At 41.6% G+C, this 15331-nt stretch overlaps 1 protein-coding gene across 8 annotated transcripts in view; it reads right to left on the bottom strand.

The window, feature by feature from the left end:
- Positions 1-15331, bottom strand: part of PPARGC1A (PPARG coactivator 1 alpha) — a 639471-nt gene that overhangs the window by 92964 nt on the left and 531176 nt on the right. For 7 of the 8 annotated variants that reach the window (XM_038533568.1, XM_038533573.1, XM_038533566.1 and 4 more), the window contains one exon: positions 2276-2455. In XM_038533568.1, coding sequence (XP_038389496.1) covers positions 2276-2455 — 180 coding nt within the window. Of the gene's footprint in view, positions 1-2275; positions 2456-7663; positions 7874-15331 lie in introns of those variants that run through there. The other variant, XM_038533571.1, reaches the window with a different exon arrangement.

Genomic DNA, 15331 nt, shown 5'->3' with positions numbered 1-15331 from the left:
AAAACCAAACCTATCTCCAGACACTGCTAAAGGTCCCCGGGTCGGGGGGGAGTCCAAACGGCTTTGGTTTGAGAGTCACTGGTTTAAAATGAGCTAATGAGAAACTAAATTCAATGAACTTTGTGTTTTAGAGCATTGAAAACAATTCTATCAGTGGTTGAGAGTCATACAAGGAAGCAAAGGGGGTGTTTTCGGACGGGATAAGGCATCTATAGGTAACGCGTTGGTGAACCAGGTCCCCCCGAGGTGTACATGACAAGGTACCTCATGAAGATGCCACAGCATGAAATATGGGGACACAAGGTCATGGAGGAGGGACTTTTTGAAAGTAGCCCACCAGGGAGGCACTGACTCCCATGACATGCGCTCCACCTCCCCCGCGGCCCCCACGTCTCAGTAATTCCCTAACCACCGTCTACGAAATGCGTGGCAGTCACCCAACAGGGAATAGCCGATTTTTAGATAAGAGGTCTATAGAGATGGACATTTTTTAAAGTACTGTTTATTTAATGCAGCATGACTTAAAACGGGCCTGTCGCCTGACAAGTGTACTGAATGAGGAATGTTCAATTTACCAGTTCTAACTAGCCAAGTCCTCACATGAACTTTCTAAGACCCGGCCGAGAAGCCTGGGAAGCGTAACCAACCCCAGACCTTCAGGGCTCCTTCCCCCCAGCCCTGACCCCACCGCCTTGAGCACCCTTCGAAGACTCTGTTCAGACGTATTAGAAAATCTTAGCTGTGGCCAGAACCTACAGCCACCTCGGCTCCCCCCGGCGATCCCTGCTTCCATGTCAACCAACACTGAAAGGAACGAGTCTGTTCTATTTTTAAATATATTCAGCAAAACAGCAGCTTGGTATGTCTTTGTAGGGGATGGTTGTCACCCAACCTCGCTGTTACTCTATTTTTATCAGCGATGTGGACTGGGAAGTCAGATCAATTTGGGGTTCAAATCCCTGGTCTTTATTTGTCAGCTGTGTGATTTGGGGAAAATCACTGAACCTCTCTGAGACTCGGTGTCTGCCTATGGAAAGTGGGAATGATTCTTAGGGTACCTAAAAAAATAGGATGTTTGGAGGGATGCGTGAGGTGACGCATACAGAGCACAGAGGATCTTAAAATGTTGGCCACTGTCGTTATTGTTCATTATCACTGTTATTAATTAATATTACTATAGTCACTCTTCACTCATTAGTCAACAGGCATTTATTCAATACACCTTCTGTGTGCTGGGTGCTGAAAAACCCCGGTAAATATTGTAAAATTGGTTTTCTTAATGACTCAATAAACATTTATTCAGTGCCTTTTATGTGCTGGGTGCTGGAAAAACTCAATAAATATTGTAAAATTGGCTTTCTTAATGACTCCAGATTTCAACCAAATACATTGAAGTTTAAGAAATGTCTCTGCTGGTGGCTTGAAAGATACATTTAGGGTGCTTTGCATGGAGCCTGACACATATTAGGGCGAGGATATCAGATGATGATGCTGGTGCGGGTGGTTGTGATATTGAAAAGTAGTTGATTTAACAGTCCTTATTCAGCTCATTTGCCAGAGTATTCGATGTTTGTCCCTACAAGAAACCGCTTATTTTCAAGTAAATGAGCGCTGATCTTGTGAGAAAGAACTTCTTTTTTCAAAGTAACACTTTAATAGGAGTAGATTAACATTCCTTATTATAGGGTAGGCTTATAATAAGAGTCTGGAGCCTGGGAGGTAACTTTCACTATTGAAAGGTAAGCGAATTTTTACTAATTTCTAAGTAAATATTAGAATAGCTGGGTTTCAAAGTTTCTATGACACAGAGAAATCAGAGGTCTGGTCACAAAATAACAGTAATAATAACTGCTCACTTACTTGGTGAGGCAAATAAAGGTAGACGTCTAATCTCTTGGATTAAAAAACATTGCATTCTTTTACATTTCACATTAATTTACATTAGGCCCTTTTCTGTGGGAAATAGACAGGAATAAACAGGTTTAGACTTTTGTTCTCCTTTGTCACGAATTCTTTCACAACCCCTTACTATTTCAACACAGTTTAATGCACTCTGTTGGGGGCCTGAGCCCCTGAATCCTCAAAAAAAATAACAACGAAATGCATTTAGTTTTGCAAACACTGTTTCTCCACAAAATCAGAAGTGCCTACCTGTGAGAAAAAGTCTTTGGATGACAACGAAGTTAAGAACCCATTACGCTTTCAGGCCAACGATCATATCGTGGCCCAAGCCAAGTTCAATGAGAAGTTAATTTTCACCAAGGGATGCCCTTACCTCAAATATGTTTGAAGGCTCATTGTTGTACTGATTGGATATTATTTCTGATTGGTCACTGCACCACTTGAGTCCACCCAGAAAGCTGTCTGTATCCAAGTCGTTCACGTCTAGTTCAGAAAGGTCAAGTTCAGGAAGATCTGGGCAAAGAGGCTGGTCTTCACCAACCAGAGCAGCACACTGCAGGAGGCAGGGGGGAAAAAAAAGCTTTCATTAACTGCAGGAATTTATTAAACTGCAATAGCATGTGATAGGAATTAAGCCTGGTTAATTCAACCACACCACCAAAGCTGGTTTCCAGGGTTTTAGTCACCAGAAGAAGGAAAAAAAAAAAAAAAAATTCCTAAATTCCTTTGCTTACTTTGCTCTTAAAAGATACTGTGCCTGACCCATTCCATCCAAAATTCTGCCTCCGAATTCTTGGTAAGTGCCATATTTCCATGAAGCCCTCTCTCATGCCTCCAGCTAGAAACCAACTGAATTTGTACCCTTTTGACAGTTAGTGCTTAATGAGTTTCAAGTTGTTTTCCGGTTAACCGTATGCAGAATCTTATGCTACCCTTAGAGTATAATCTCTTTGACGGAAGGATACAAATTTGATTTTTACGTCGGATTTGCCACCACCACAAAATAAATAATTGCTCAATGAAAAATAAAAGCATGAGAACTCTAGTAGGAAAACTCCACCCACTTACGCTCCTCGTAACCAGTTGAATCCTCTAATTCCTTCAGCAACGGATGACGCAAGCCCAAGCCCGTCAACTGGTCTATGGTTTTCTTGTATTGTCAATTTAATCTTTTGCTCTTAACTTGACTTTTCATGAGCTTCGGCACTTCATCTTCCACAGGGCAAAAGCAAGTTCCTTGGGACGTCTGGGTGGCTCAGCAGTTAAGCGTCTTCCTTCAGCTCAGGTCATGATCCTGGAGTCCTGGGATCGAGTCCCACCTCGGGTTCCCTGCATGGAGCCTACTTCTCCCTCTGCCTGTGTGTCTGCCTCTCTCTCTCTCTGTGTGTCTCTCATGAATAAATAAATATTTTGAAAAAAAAGTAAGTTCCTTAAGGACAAAAGTCAGAGTTCTTCTGTATGATCTTCACATCTTTCATTATGTTTAACTTGCAACTGTGCGGGTGTGTGTGTGTGTCTGTGTGTGTGTGTAAGATTGGGATTGCCTGACATCTACAAAGGAAAAACCACTATAGCGTCCCACAATTGTATTTTTTCCCATCATTTATGTATCCCTAACTATTCTCTAAGTGAACTCAAAATAACTACTTTTCTTTGGAGTTTTTACATGATTTCCATATTTTGAGAGGTTTAAAAAAGCCCATACTAGGGCCGGGCTGCTTGTCAGCAAGGAATTGGAATAGTCAGATTGGAATAGTCTTTCACTTCCTTTCACTTCCTTGCAGGGAGTAGGTGGTCTTTCCGTCATCCCACACTGTGGCTTCTTGAAAAACGTGGACCACCTTAGCAAAGAGGTGGGCTTCTAGCCTCAGATTGGCAGTCGGGGTGATTTCCTCCCCACATACTGTGAAGAACCCTGTAGAAGTTTCCTACTGCAGGGGGTCTGGTGAGGCCAGGGCCATCAGGATTTTATCCACCTGCAAGCCAAGGTGTCTACCTCAGCAGGCACACAGTCTGAAGTGGTAGCCTCGCAGCCCTACCTTCCAAGGTCAGCAGAGATGCTGTGCAGTTGTTCACATCCAGGCAGCAGTTGAGCACGAAGCTGAAGATCCCGCGTGACATTTAGATCTTGAATAAAATAAGTTTTATGCAGATTTTTTTTTTTTTTTCTCGAGCACCCCTGTCATCCCTGGCAGGCGACATTCCACGGGTCATATGCAGCAGCATGATCATAAGCCCCACGCTGAGGAGTAGGTACCGGGTAATGGAGTCAGCAGTTGGTAAGGGGAGAGGCTGGGAGCAGCCTGCAGATGACTGTGCTTCCTCCCTAAGACCACCAGGCCCCGGTGGGATCCCAGACCGCGGGCACACGGGTGATGCAAAAAGAAAGGGCAATCCTCTCCACCTAAACTCTTTCCTTATCGTTTTATTGTTCATTACATTTTTATTATCGGAGTAGCCCAAAGTTGCAGATCGGTGTACTTGACTAGGTTTATAAGTAAGCAGAGGCCAGGCTGGGGGGGAAGGTTTTGTTCGGGTGCAAGGTTTGCATTTTGGTTACGGGTGTAACACCTCCCAGCCTCCATAGGTGCCCACGCTGCTTATCCTCCGGGTACAAGCACACGGTGTTAACTCTTCCACGACATGATCGGTTCAGAGACCAGGGGATAACTTTCCCAACGGTGCAAAACCCACTAGGATTTCGTTGCGGGACAGTCCTCAAACAGAAAAGCATAGACAACAAAAACAGCAACAAAGAAATAAAATGAAGGTAGAAAACACGGGAGCTCTACATCTGGTTCCCGTCGTGGAGGACCTAACGTAGTGCCTTGGAACGCTGGCGTGCCCTCCGGATTGGTGAGCAGCTTCTTGCTCTCTCCCCCCTCGCCCGCCTCCTCCAGGCACGGCTTGTTCAAGACCCCTCCACCCTTTTGAGAACATGCATTTTCTTAAGTAACTTTTAAGGACCATTAAAAAAAAAGACCAGATCAACTTCTGGCATTTTATTTACTGTGCTGTTACTTCATAACATTTCTTTTCCCTCTCTTTCTCTCTCATTTTTGCTTCTTAGGTTATGGCTGAAAATGTGCTTGTGTTTTTGCCAATGTTGACACGCTAATAAAATCAGGGTTTCTGAATGTGGCATTATCCCGATAATCTAAAACACATTAGTGGTAGCAGGTGTTCCTGTTATTAATTTATATTTGGCCTTTGGATGATGCCAGACTTAACAGTCCGAGCCCTGTAACTGTCCTCATCTGACATGCTGATATTTACTGCTTCCCTATACATCTGTAACAGGTGTGCTTTATCGCAATTACAGAGACACATTCCACTGCCTCTTTGCAACTATGACAGCTATTTCACAACCGTAGCCTTAATTTTATAATAAGATTTAAGAGGATAAAGCAGTCACTAAACACAAAAGGCTAATTATTGTACGTTTTTTCACCCCAACAGACTTTTCTCTTAGTTAAGGAGCAGACAATAAATTAGCTTAACTGCACTGATGATAATGAATCATCATAATTAAGTATAATTCTCCATTAACCTTTTGGAGGTTTTGGTGCCATTGATGGTAAATTTTAAAGAGAGAGAGAAGAAAGAGTGGACTTGGCCACATTAATTATATTAATGGGAAAAAAAAGAATTCTTACTTCTTAGGAAAAAAAAAATTCGTGAGGACAGGGAAAAGGGAATAGGGCGGGGGGCAGTAAAGAATGACAGTCTTGGTGGAGTGCGTGGCATGTGAATTGTCTCTATCAATCTTGGTAACCTTATTGTACATCACCTTCATTAAACTGTGAAACACCGGGGACTCCGAGTAGCTCTAGTGATACAGGCCTTTATTAACCACTGCGCTGTCCTGTCATTATGTGCAAAAGGGCATAATACGTTTTAGGATGACAGCAAACATTAACGATTCAAAAAATGAAAGCTGCCCATGCTACCTGCTGCTCGTAATCTGTCAGGCTGGCCGAGGTGATTCCCAGAGCCGCCGCCGCGGAGGCAGGGCTTCCAGCAGCTCGCTGCCTCCGGTGCAACAGAGGCGACCGGCCGGGCTCCGCCGGCCCACGGCTCAGGCCCCGGCCGGACGCCCAGCCCGGGAGCTCACCTCCTTCAGCAAAGCATGAAAGGGCCACTGTTCTAAGTGCTTCGGACGCTTCCTTGAAAACGACTGCAGGCATCCCGGGGAGTAAAACAAATCCTCCACATTTCCATATCGACTCCCGACAGCATCAGGAATAACACATGATGGAAAAATGAAAGTATAGCAGCTGAGCCCCGCGCTGCCGGCCACAGGACGCCCCGGCCGCTGCAGGACAGTCGGGACTTGGAAGCCACCTGCAACCCCGACTCACAACAGCGGCGGGACCTACGGAACATCTGGATCTCTTCCACCTGCCCAAGAAATCACAGCAAGGGAAGGGCGGCCGGGATCCGCAGGGACCATGGGCCGAGGCAGGAGAGGGCCCGCCGAGCCCACATGGGCAAGCCCGGTGCAGGGTTAGGGACCCAGGGCACGCCTGGCCGCAGAGGAGCAGCGACCGCAGCCCGGCCGGCCCAACCGTTTGCACTTCAGATGTGTGTGGCTGCACCACATGGACATCTTATTTAATCTAATCACGTGTGGCACTCGATCCTCCCCCTCACCCGCCGTGCCCCCAGCCACCCGGGGGGAGCACTCGCAGCCCTCTGCCACACTCCTGGCAGCAGCTCCGAGCCCCCGTGCAATGCAGTCGGGCTCCGGCTCGTCGCGGTGCACACAAAGTTTAGCTTCTTTCCCCAAGTTGCCCAAACTTTCCGAGAACGTGCCCCTGTGCTGAATGCAAACGCGCCGCGGTCCTGCGTCCCCCTGTTAGTCACCGTAGGCTCCAGAGATTAGGAGGAAACGGCTGGCTTTTCTCCCCCTGTATGAATCGTGGCCAGCACAGACTGTGGAATTGATGTATGGCCGTCTATTTTTACACAAGCAGCGAGCAGCCCCACACACAGCCCTGCACACACTCCTCTCTCCGGCTCCAGGCGGCTCTCCGGGTCCGGGCAGATTTAACCATTGGCTTCCCTGCCACCGACGCTAGTGCAAAACCTTGCACCGTGAGGCACGGGTGGGTTTTTTTATTTGCTGACCAAATCTTTCAGCCACATCTAGGTGTTTTAAAGGAAGCAGCCTCGTTGTGCTGTGTGCCGTGGGGAAAGCAATCTAAAATAGCCTAGCAGGATTATTTAGGATTTTGTGAGTTCTCTGTCTGATGAACAGAGAAGAGAGGGGAAGAGGGAAGGAAAAAAAAAAAAAAATCCGGACTAGAGTCAAAACTGACTATATTTGAGCACATCCATTTTAATATTTTTATCTTCATCTTATTATAAATAGAAATGGCATTTTTCCAACCGGGCCACTAAACACCACTGGAAAGACTTCAGCTTCTGATTCATATCAATATCTTAGAGCATAAATATTGCATATGAGTAGAAACAGAGCCAAAGGCACATGGAAAGAGTTTCCAACTGCAACAGATATGGGTGACAGCAGCTCAGCTTTGATTTGCTCAAGGGATCTCAGAGCCACCTTAAAATAGCAAACTTATTGGAGTTAAGATAAGATTGAGATTCCCTCCCAAAAGCTCCTGCCCGGGCTACTTTTCTTCCTCCTCTCGTTGTCTAAGCCCTTCCCCCCCCACCCCCCCTTACAGGAATCATTGCATCGGGAGGGAGGGAAGCTTCGGTCCTGGCTGCAATGCCCAGCCCAGCCCCGGCTCACCTCGATGTCACTCCATACAGAGTCCTGGTTGCACATGTCCCACGCCATCCAGCTCCTGAATGACGCCAGTCAAGCTTTTCAACTCCAATCCACAGTGACACAGAGCACACACTCATGCAGGCAACCAGCCCCTTACTGAGAGTGAACTGAAGGCACCTGTCTTACTACAGTTCCCAGTCACATGACAAAGCTATTAAAAAGTAGGCTGGGCTGTCACTCACCCAGCCTCCCTTCTCCTGTGCAGCTTGCTGCTCAAACTCGTGACGTCACTCAAAGGCAGCCCTCTGCCTCAGTGAAGTAACGCTTAAAAAAAAAAAAAAAAAAAAAAAACGGAAAGAAGAAAGAAAGAAAGAAAGGAAACACTTGGACTTTTGGAGGCTTCAAGCATCATGCTGTGATTAAAGCCAGCTTTGAATGCCACAGACTCTAAACGGAGCCCTGGCCATATAATAACTAAAATCCCCTGCAATCTTTTTTTAATTTATTTTCCTTCCAAAACAAGCAAGGGGCAAAGCTCCCTGTTTCATGACAGAGTAACTACACTCTGAGCTAAAATGTGTGCTCCCTAAGGATTCAAATTCTAAGACCTCCAGTGGACTCCAGCTTGGTTTGGGACTAAAGCAAGAGCTTATCACATGATGCATTTTTATGAGACATTTTCTAATTGGGGGAAGTGTTTGAAAGCAAAGAATGGGGCAAGCATTTTTTTTTCTTTTTTTTTTTCTTTTTTTTTTTTTTTGCTGTTGAATCAACAAAACAGTCTGTATTTGTTAAGGTATAAACAAACTCCTCCACCCAGGAATCGGCTGTCCCCGTGGCAATAGGGAATACCAGCTCCCGAAGTGTTACTGCAATTTGCTTTGCTCCTTATAAGGAAAACAAGGAACAAAATACCACCCTTTCAGGTCCTTTCTAATTATTTCCATTTCTCTCATAGGCTCCCAGAAAACAAGTGTTAGTAAATACAGTTGCTGCTGCTGTGCCCAGATCAGCTGAGTTTCCCGGCTGCCTTTTTTCATACATGTAGCGTTTCCACTCCAGCTGCCTTAGGGTGCCTTTTTGAATAAACACTGAATTCCAACCCTAGTGTCTGGGTTGTGCAGTTTGCATTTGAGACTAAGAATGGCCGTGGAGTAAGGGAAAAATACTGACACGCTATTAGCAGAAATATTCATTTCTTGAGCTTTTTAATTTTTTTTTCTCATTTCTCAGCTTCTACCCTGAGACAATGAAGGCTAATGCAGGTGCACTGTTTTATGATGACATACATACTGAATACATAACAAACTCAAGGTACTAGATATTGCCAAAAAAAAAAAAAAAAAACACTTCCCATAACACTACAGTGGTCTGATTTAACCCTTCCAAGTTCCAGGGAGAGGTACGCCTGCTATATATACATTTGTGAATATATGTGTTTTTAACAAAATTTTAAACCCCATGTACTTTTAAAATCAGCTCCATTCTTTTACTTGATAATAACTTCTTTGAAAAAAAAAATCCCCCAGGTATCTAAAAATAATTTTAAAGCCCTATTCATTTAATCTCCTGTTCTACTAAGGTTAATTTAGTGTGTTCTCTCTTGTCCATCTTTTTCTAAAGAAAAAAGAAGTGGTGATTTGCTCTAACACATTGTAGATGCAAAGTTGCTCAAATATTAAAGTGAAAGGAAGAAAAATCAAACAAACAAAAATCAGATTATTTCTTCTCTCAGACCACACGTGCTATAAGGTATTTTTTCAACTCTGATAGCTGCAACAAGTTGCTGGTGAATTCCTGAATAATGTGATGAATTGACAGTTTGTCATTACTGGGCATGAAAAGATGGCCCAAAGCTTTGACATTTTAAGTTAGCTCAATACATTGCACTGGCACATTTTTCCCTCTTACAAATAGCGGAAAATTACTGTAGTTTTAATTTTCTAAATCAAGAAAGAACAGGAAAATACAACCTCGGGAAGGCTTTTATACATGCAATTAGTGGCATTACTCTGCACTCCCCACAAAGAAACACTAATTTTCTTCCCAATTATATTCCGATTTAATGTAAAACTACAGTAAATTATTAAAATTCAGGGCAAAGGTCATTGGCTCAACCCTCAACACAGTCAACTGTGAAATAATATTGGTCACTTGACCAAGAAGAGTTGATGTTTATTAATTATTATCAGGTGATCCCTGCAGTGATTTTTCTCTGATACTTTTAATGGTGTTCATCGAACGCTAGGCACCCATTACATAGATACTTATAATATATATTTATATATTGATAAAATGAATATATTTTCATACATATAATATTTACAAAATATATTTTTTTAAGTCATGTTCACACATTTTGGAGAAGCTCTTTACACGGGGACATTTTGTATTAAAGTTTTTGATATTTTAACCTGCTCACATTGTGATTTTGGAGTTTCCTTATTCACCTTTTTGCCACCTAATTCCACTCTTTCTTCATCAAATCAGCACATTTAAGAAACCACAGGTGGTTTTATATATATTTTTTTCCCTTCACCATCACAAAGAGGGTTAGTTAGGAGTCAAAACATTGAAATGATTTATAAACTACAGCATATTGCATTTTCCCCCTCAAATTTCTATTCCTGTACAATTCAAAGTTTAAATAGGTTCTTGGGACGAATTAGAGTAGCTTCCACCATTTTTTTCCCTAAGTCTCAAAATTATAACTCTAACAAGAGGGATATTTTTGAGGTATTATAATTTGGTTAATTAGCTCTTCAGATTAAAAATTCTCCCCTGTCCAGTTTTTTCTTTTTTTTTTTCTTTTCTCAGGAGAACATAAATTGTTACTTGCTCACCAACCTTGCTCTTTTCTGGCTTCCCAGGCGGTTTCTATATTTAATTCTCTCTCTGCCTTGATTGTTTTTTCTTGCCCTCTCTCCCTGCAGCCCTCCTCGTACCTCACCCGTCAACTCTGCCTCTAAGATTTCCAAATGTTTGGTTTCAATCAACAAGGACCTATTGAAATCTTACTGTGTCCACAGCAATGTATTGCAAGGACTGCCAAGAAGGCATACGACATGGACACAAGGGAGCTGACAATTTTAGGGGGATGACAGCCCTGAAAAACAAAGAATAATTTGATATGAAGAAACAATGCTACTTTGCTCAATATCCAGATTCCTCCTCTCCTTAAAACACACCGTTTTTAAGTACAAGGTCTTCTCACTGACCATTACAATTCACACCCAAATCAACCTCACTTTGTCCCAACAATAGAAGGAGGTATTTATTAACATCTGTTGAGTGCCCATCACGTTCCATATCTTCCCAGAGCCTAGAGTCCACCCCAATGGAATTCCTCCCTTCGCTAGTTCTGTTAACGTTTTCCAAGACTCCAATACTAGTGAAGGCAAGGGATCTAGCCTCAATTGATAACAAGAGAGAAAACACACCTCCAAGAGGGTAATTCCATCCTATAGCAAAGATATTTGATAAAGTACACAACATTTCCCCACCACCATCCCAAACTACGGGCTTTTCCCACCCTCTCTATTTTCACTTAAAAATAAATAAACACAATCAAACTCAAATACCCAAGAAGACAGCAGCAAAGACGATTTGTTTTGACACCATTGCATACAGGTGAGAACGCAGAAGTAAAGAGCTACTAATATAAATATCTTTGCCCATTTGTTTTTATAAACTTAAATAGACATACAAGGACAAATTTAAGGCTGAAACTTATAAAGAAAGAAAAATGGAGAAGAAAACATCTAGAGTAGAGCTTACATGAGCTTGACATGATCAGCATTTTATATAGCCTATTTCGATCAATCTTGGACCTCAAAATGATTCAGTAAATATTATCTGTGTACTCATTTTATAACTGAGAAAACATTTTTTTTTTTTAAATAAGCAAGGGTTTAGGTTGTAGCTGAAGACAGCATATAGATCTCTGAAAACCCTTTTAGGAAGAATTAAGTTTCATACATAAGAATAATGGTCATTCCCAAATCAAAAAGCCCAGAAAAGACCCCTGATGAACTTTATATCCAAGAAAGTCTACATAGCTGGAAACCAACATTCCTGGGAATGCTGCCTGCCTAGAGCACTCTTCCAGAAAGGAAAGGGATCTGCCCAGAATTGCTAATATTTTTAAAGTTAATCATTGCTAACAGGCGTTCAATTGCTTGCTTTTAATTCCTCGAGGGGCTAATTGATTCTGATACCCCATGTTTCTGAGCACATGCTCTGAGCCTCTGGGACACGTCTGAAGCAAAGGCTTTGCAGGGCACAAAAGTTGGTGGCAGGGCAGGGGATATCAAAGACCTCTAGCCTATAAACACTCTCAAATCAACTTTTATTTTGCACAAAACTGCCATGATGACATCCACATGAACAAAGTACCTTTGGGGAATTACATAGAAAAAGTCAGTGGACAGCTTTAATGCCTACTTCGTTCATTTATTTTTTTTATTTTTTAAATAAGCGAAGGTGATAGACAACCTCAGCAACATATCTTTTATCCCCAATAAAACCTGCACAACAGCTCTATGCAAACGAGTCAGGCTATATTTTAACACAGACTTCAAAATCTGCTCTTGCCATTTTTCACATTAGAACAAAAAATAATGTGAAAATTAATGTGAGCCACAGTCAGTTCATTGGACTAATCTAAACATAAAGTAAAAAAGTATGCTTCTTAGGGCCACAGATAAGAGAGAATAAAGGGATGGTGAAAATCTGCTCTTGTCTGATATTTTATTCTGCAGAATTTGTGCCTCTACAGACATTTACATTTACCTTAATTATTTCTGGTTAATTCATCTGTAATGCAGTGAGTTACTGATTATATAAACAAGAAATACTCCATAGGATTATTTAGCAATTTTTTTTCACTAAAACTGAAAACAAGGCACATCATATTTTATTAAATTTGGTACTATTTAAAAATATAAAGTGCTACTGAACCCCACTAACATAATAGTTCACTCAGGAATATTATTTTATCCCCTAAGGAACATGGTGAGGGCCAGGAAAAACTGAGGTGCAAAAATTATTAAGCTGAAAAAAAAAATTTGTTAGTCAAACAGTTCCCTCTCATACTTTTTTCTAGAGTTTGGGTTCTAATGAGCTTAACTTTTCTTGATTTTAGGGAACTGAATTGTATCTTTCAACTAGTCTCAAGATGGAAGAAATAAATAAGTGAACTTTCTTTCTAAGTGAACTTTCTTTCTTTCTCTCTTTTCTTCTTTCTTTCTTTCTTTCTTTCTTTCTTTCTTTCTTTCTTTCTTTTTTTCTTCTTTTTTCAATTCCATCAGAAAAGCCTTGGAAAGGTGTGGTGATTTTGCTTTTGTTTCTGTTGTAGATTTTTTCCAGTGCTTTGATATTTGAATTTAATTCTAGCAGAGCTAATACATATCCTAAAAATGTGAGGATGTGGAAAGGAAATAAATTCTCATCTTAGAAAGCAATTAGCTTAAGGCCTAAACTAAATTTTATAATGACTTACATAAAATCTTCCTTTATATTTGCTTGCCCCACTGCACACAGGATTTTTGGGAAAACTTTCTTAACCAAAAAGAATATTTCTAAGATTGACCTCCACATTTAGCAGCTCCATCAAAAGTAGATGTCAAATACTACTGGTAGGATTATAGATGGGTACAAATTTTTCTAGAGGACAAGTAGGCAATATGTATCAAAAATGTTAAAAATGGGCATCCCATAAACCCAGAAATTCTACTTCTAGCAATTCATCTTAAGGACGCAGCAGGGGGGATGTGCATAAAGATTTTTGGTGTGAAGAGAGCCAATGCTGCATTATTTATATCACTGAAAACTTGAAAGCAGGATAAATGTCCAACAGTAATCGTCCAGTTAAATAAATTATAAAGCACTAGGTATATATGTATCCATTCATATATTTCTATATATTCATTATATATATGTATATTCAATTCTAACATTAGAAACTGTTGCAAAATACACTTAGTGGCAAATGAGAAAATGTTCAAAATACATTAAGGTTTAAAATTGTGTTTGAAAAAATATAATCACAACAATTTACATATCAATATATACACTCAGAAAGAAAAGAGGAAGGAGGACCAGGGGAACAAAGTGCTCAACAGTGTCTGAGGATATTGTAAGTTCTTTTTAATTTTCTTTGTGTGTGTGTGTATGTCTTTCTGTAATTTTTGAATTTTTTCTGATAAACATGTATAACTTCCACATTCAAAATAAAAAGGAAACAATTTATTTCTCAAAGAAAGAGATATTCAGGCTTATAGGGAGGTCTTCTTGACATACGGGGATCATAGCAAATCGAAATAGCCCCTGACATCCAATATAAGTCTCAAATATTCATCACATGTTTAAAAGGAAGCCATTTGTGTCTATCACACCAAATGTAACGGACACTCCACTCAGGAGGCAAGCTTCATGAGCAACTGGGAGAAGTCACTCCTCAGCACTGGGAAAAAGCCTCTGAGCCCTGAACTATAGGGCGAGGAAAGCTCTCAACTCTGATTAGCTGGCCTCACAGGGGGCCCCAAATCTCTGACCCTCAGATGCCTCTAGCATCTTCATGTTGTTTCTCAATCTGAAATTTCATCAATTAAGTTAAATAAACTTTCAGCTCAAAAATGTCATCCTCCTCAGTAGGGTCAAGGGATTCCACCTATGTATACAAATGCATCTACCTGTTAGACATAGTTTTTTTTTCTTCCTTCCTGGCATCTAAAGGCAGTCAGAAGCACAGACCAAGAAAAAGAATAGTAAATGTGTTCAGAGTGGTGTGGCTATGCTAGCAAGCAGATTACTCAGGAAGCGAGTCTGGCACTTGGGGAACTGGAAAGGGCAGTCCTGGAAAGTGAGGGAAGAGTCCTTGTAGATGTGACCTCCTCTGGAGAACCTAAGTAGACAAGGTGAGAAAAATGCTTCCTAGTTGCAAACCTGTGACTTGCAAGTGAACTTCTGGGATGCTATCTGTTCCTAAATGTGCAGCTACTCTGTGTGCATGCTGTCACGTGGCAGCCCTGTTCTGGGGCAGGAAGCTCATTCTAGACCCTCCTCAAACCCTGGGGGAGGTTGACCTATCCTCTTTTCACAGGAAGGCTCCCTAGCTCCACAGGAACAAAGCTCTACCATTGGCCCCTTGGAGTTAGCATTCTCATAGTTTCGTGGTGGTCCTTTCCTACAAATCATTCTTCCTACACTTGGATGATCATTATTTTGACTATTAAGAATTTTCATGAGAAAAGGGGTAATGAGGCTGGAACCAAGGCCAAGTTCATGAGATTTATAGTCATGGGTATAAAAGGCACAGCAAAAGGAATATAGTCAATGGTACTGTAATAGTCTCCTGTGGTGACAGATGGGAGCTACGCATGTGATGAGCATAGCATAACATTTAAACTTGTCGAATCACTATGTTGTACACCTGAAACTTATGTAACGTGTGTCAACTGTATGCAAATAAAAAAACAAAATTAAAAAAAAAAAAGTCATTACATGTGGCTCAACTCTATCTGAGAAGGACTGGGACTTTGTGGATCTTGATTTAGCCCAAAATGGAAGGAAAAGGATGGTGGGGAGAACATGGGTCCTCACGTAGCTATATCACTAGCCCACAGTTAAGCTTTGGGCAGTTCACTTCATGGCTCTGAGCCTCAGTTTCCTTATCTGTCAAAAAGATGG

Source organism: Canis lupus, chromosome 3, assembly GCF_011100685.1.
Source record: "Canis lupus familiaris isolate Mischka breed German Shepherd chromosome 3, alternate assembly UU_Cfam_GSD_1.0, whole genome shotgun sequence".
Taxonomy (NCBI): Eukaryota; Metazoa; Chordata; class Mammalia; order Carnivora; family Canidae; genus Canis; species Canis lupus.
Note: the sequence above shows the minus strand (reverse complement) of the source record. Positions and strands in the feature narration are given on the sequence as shown.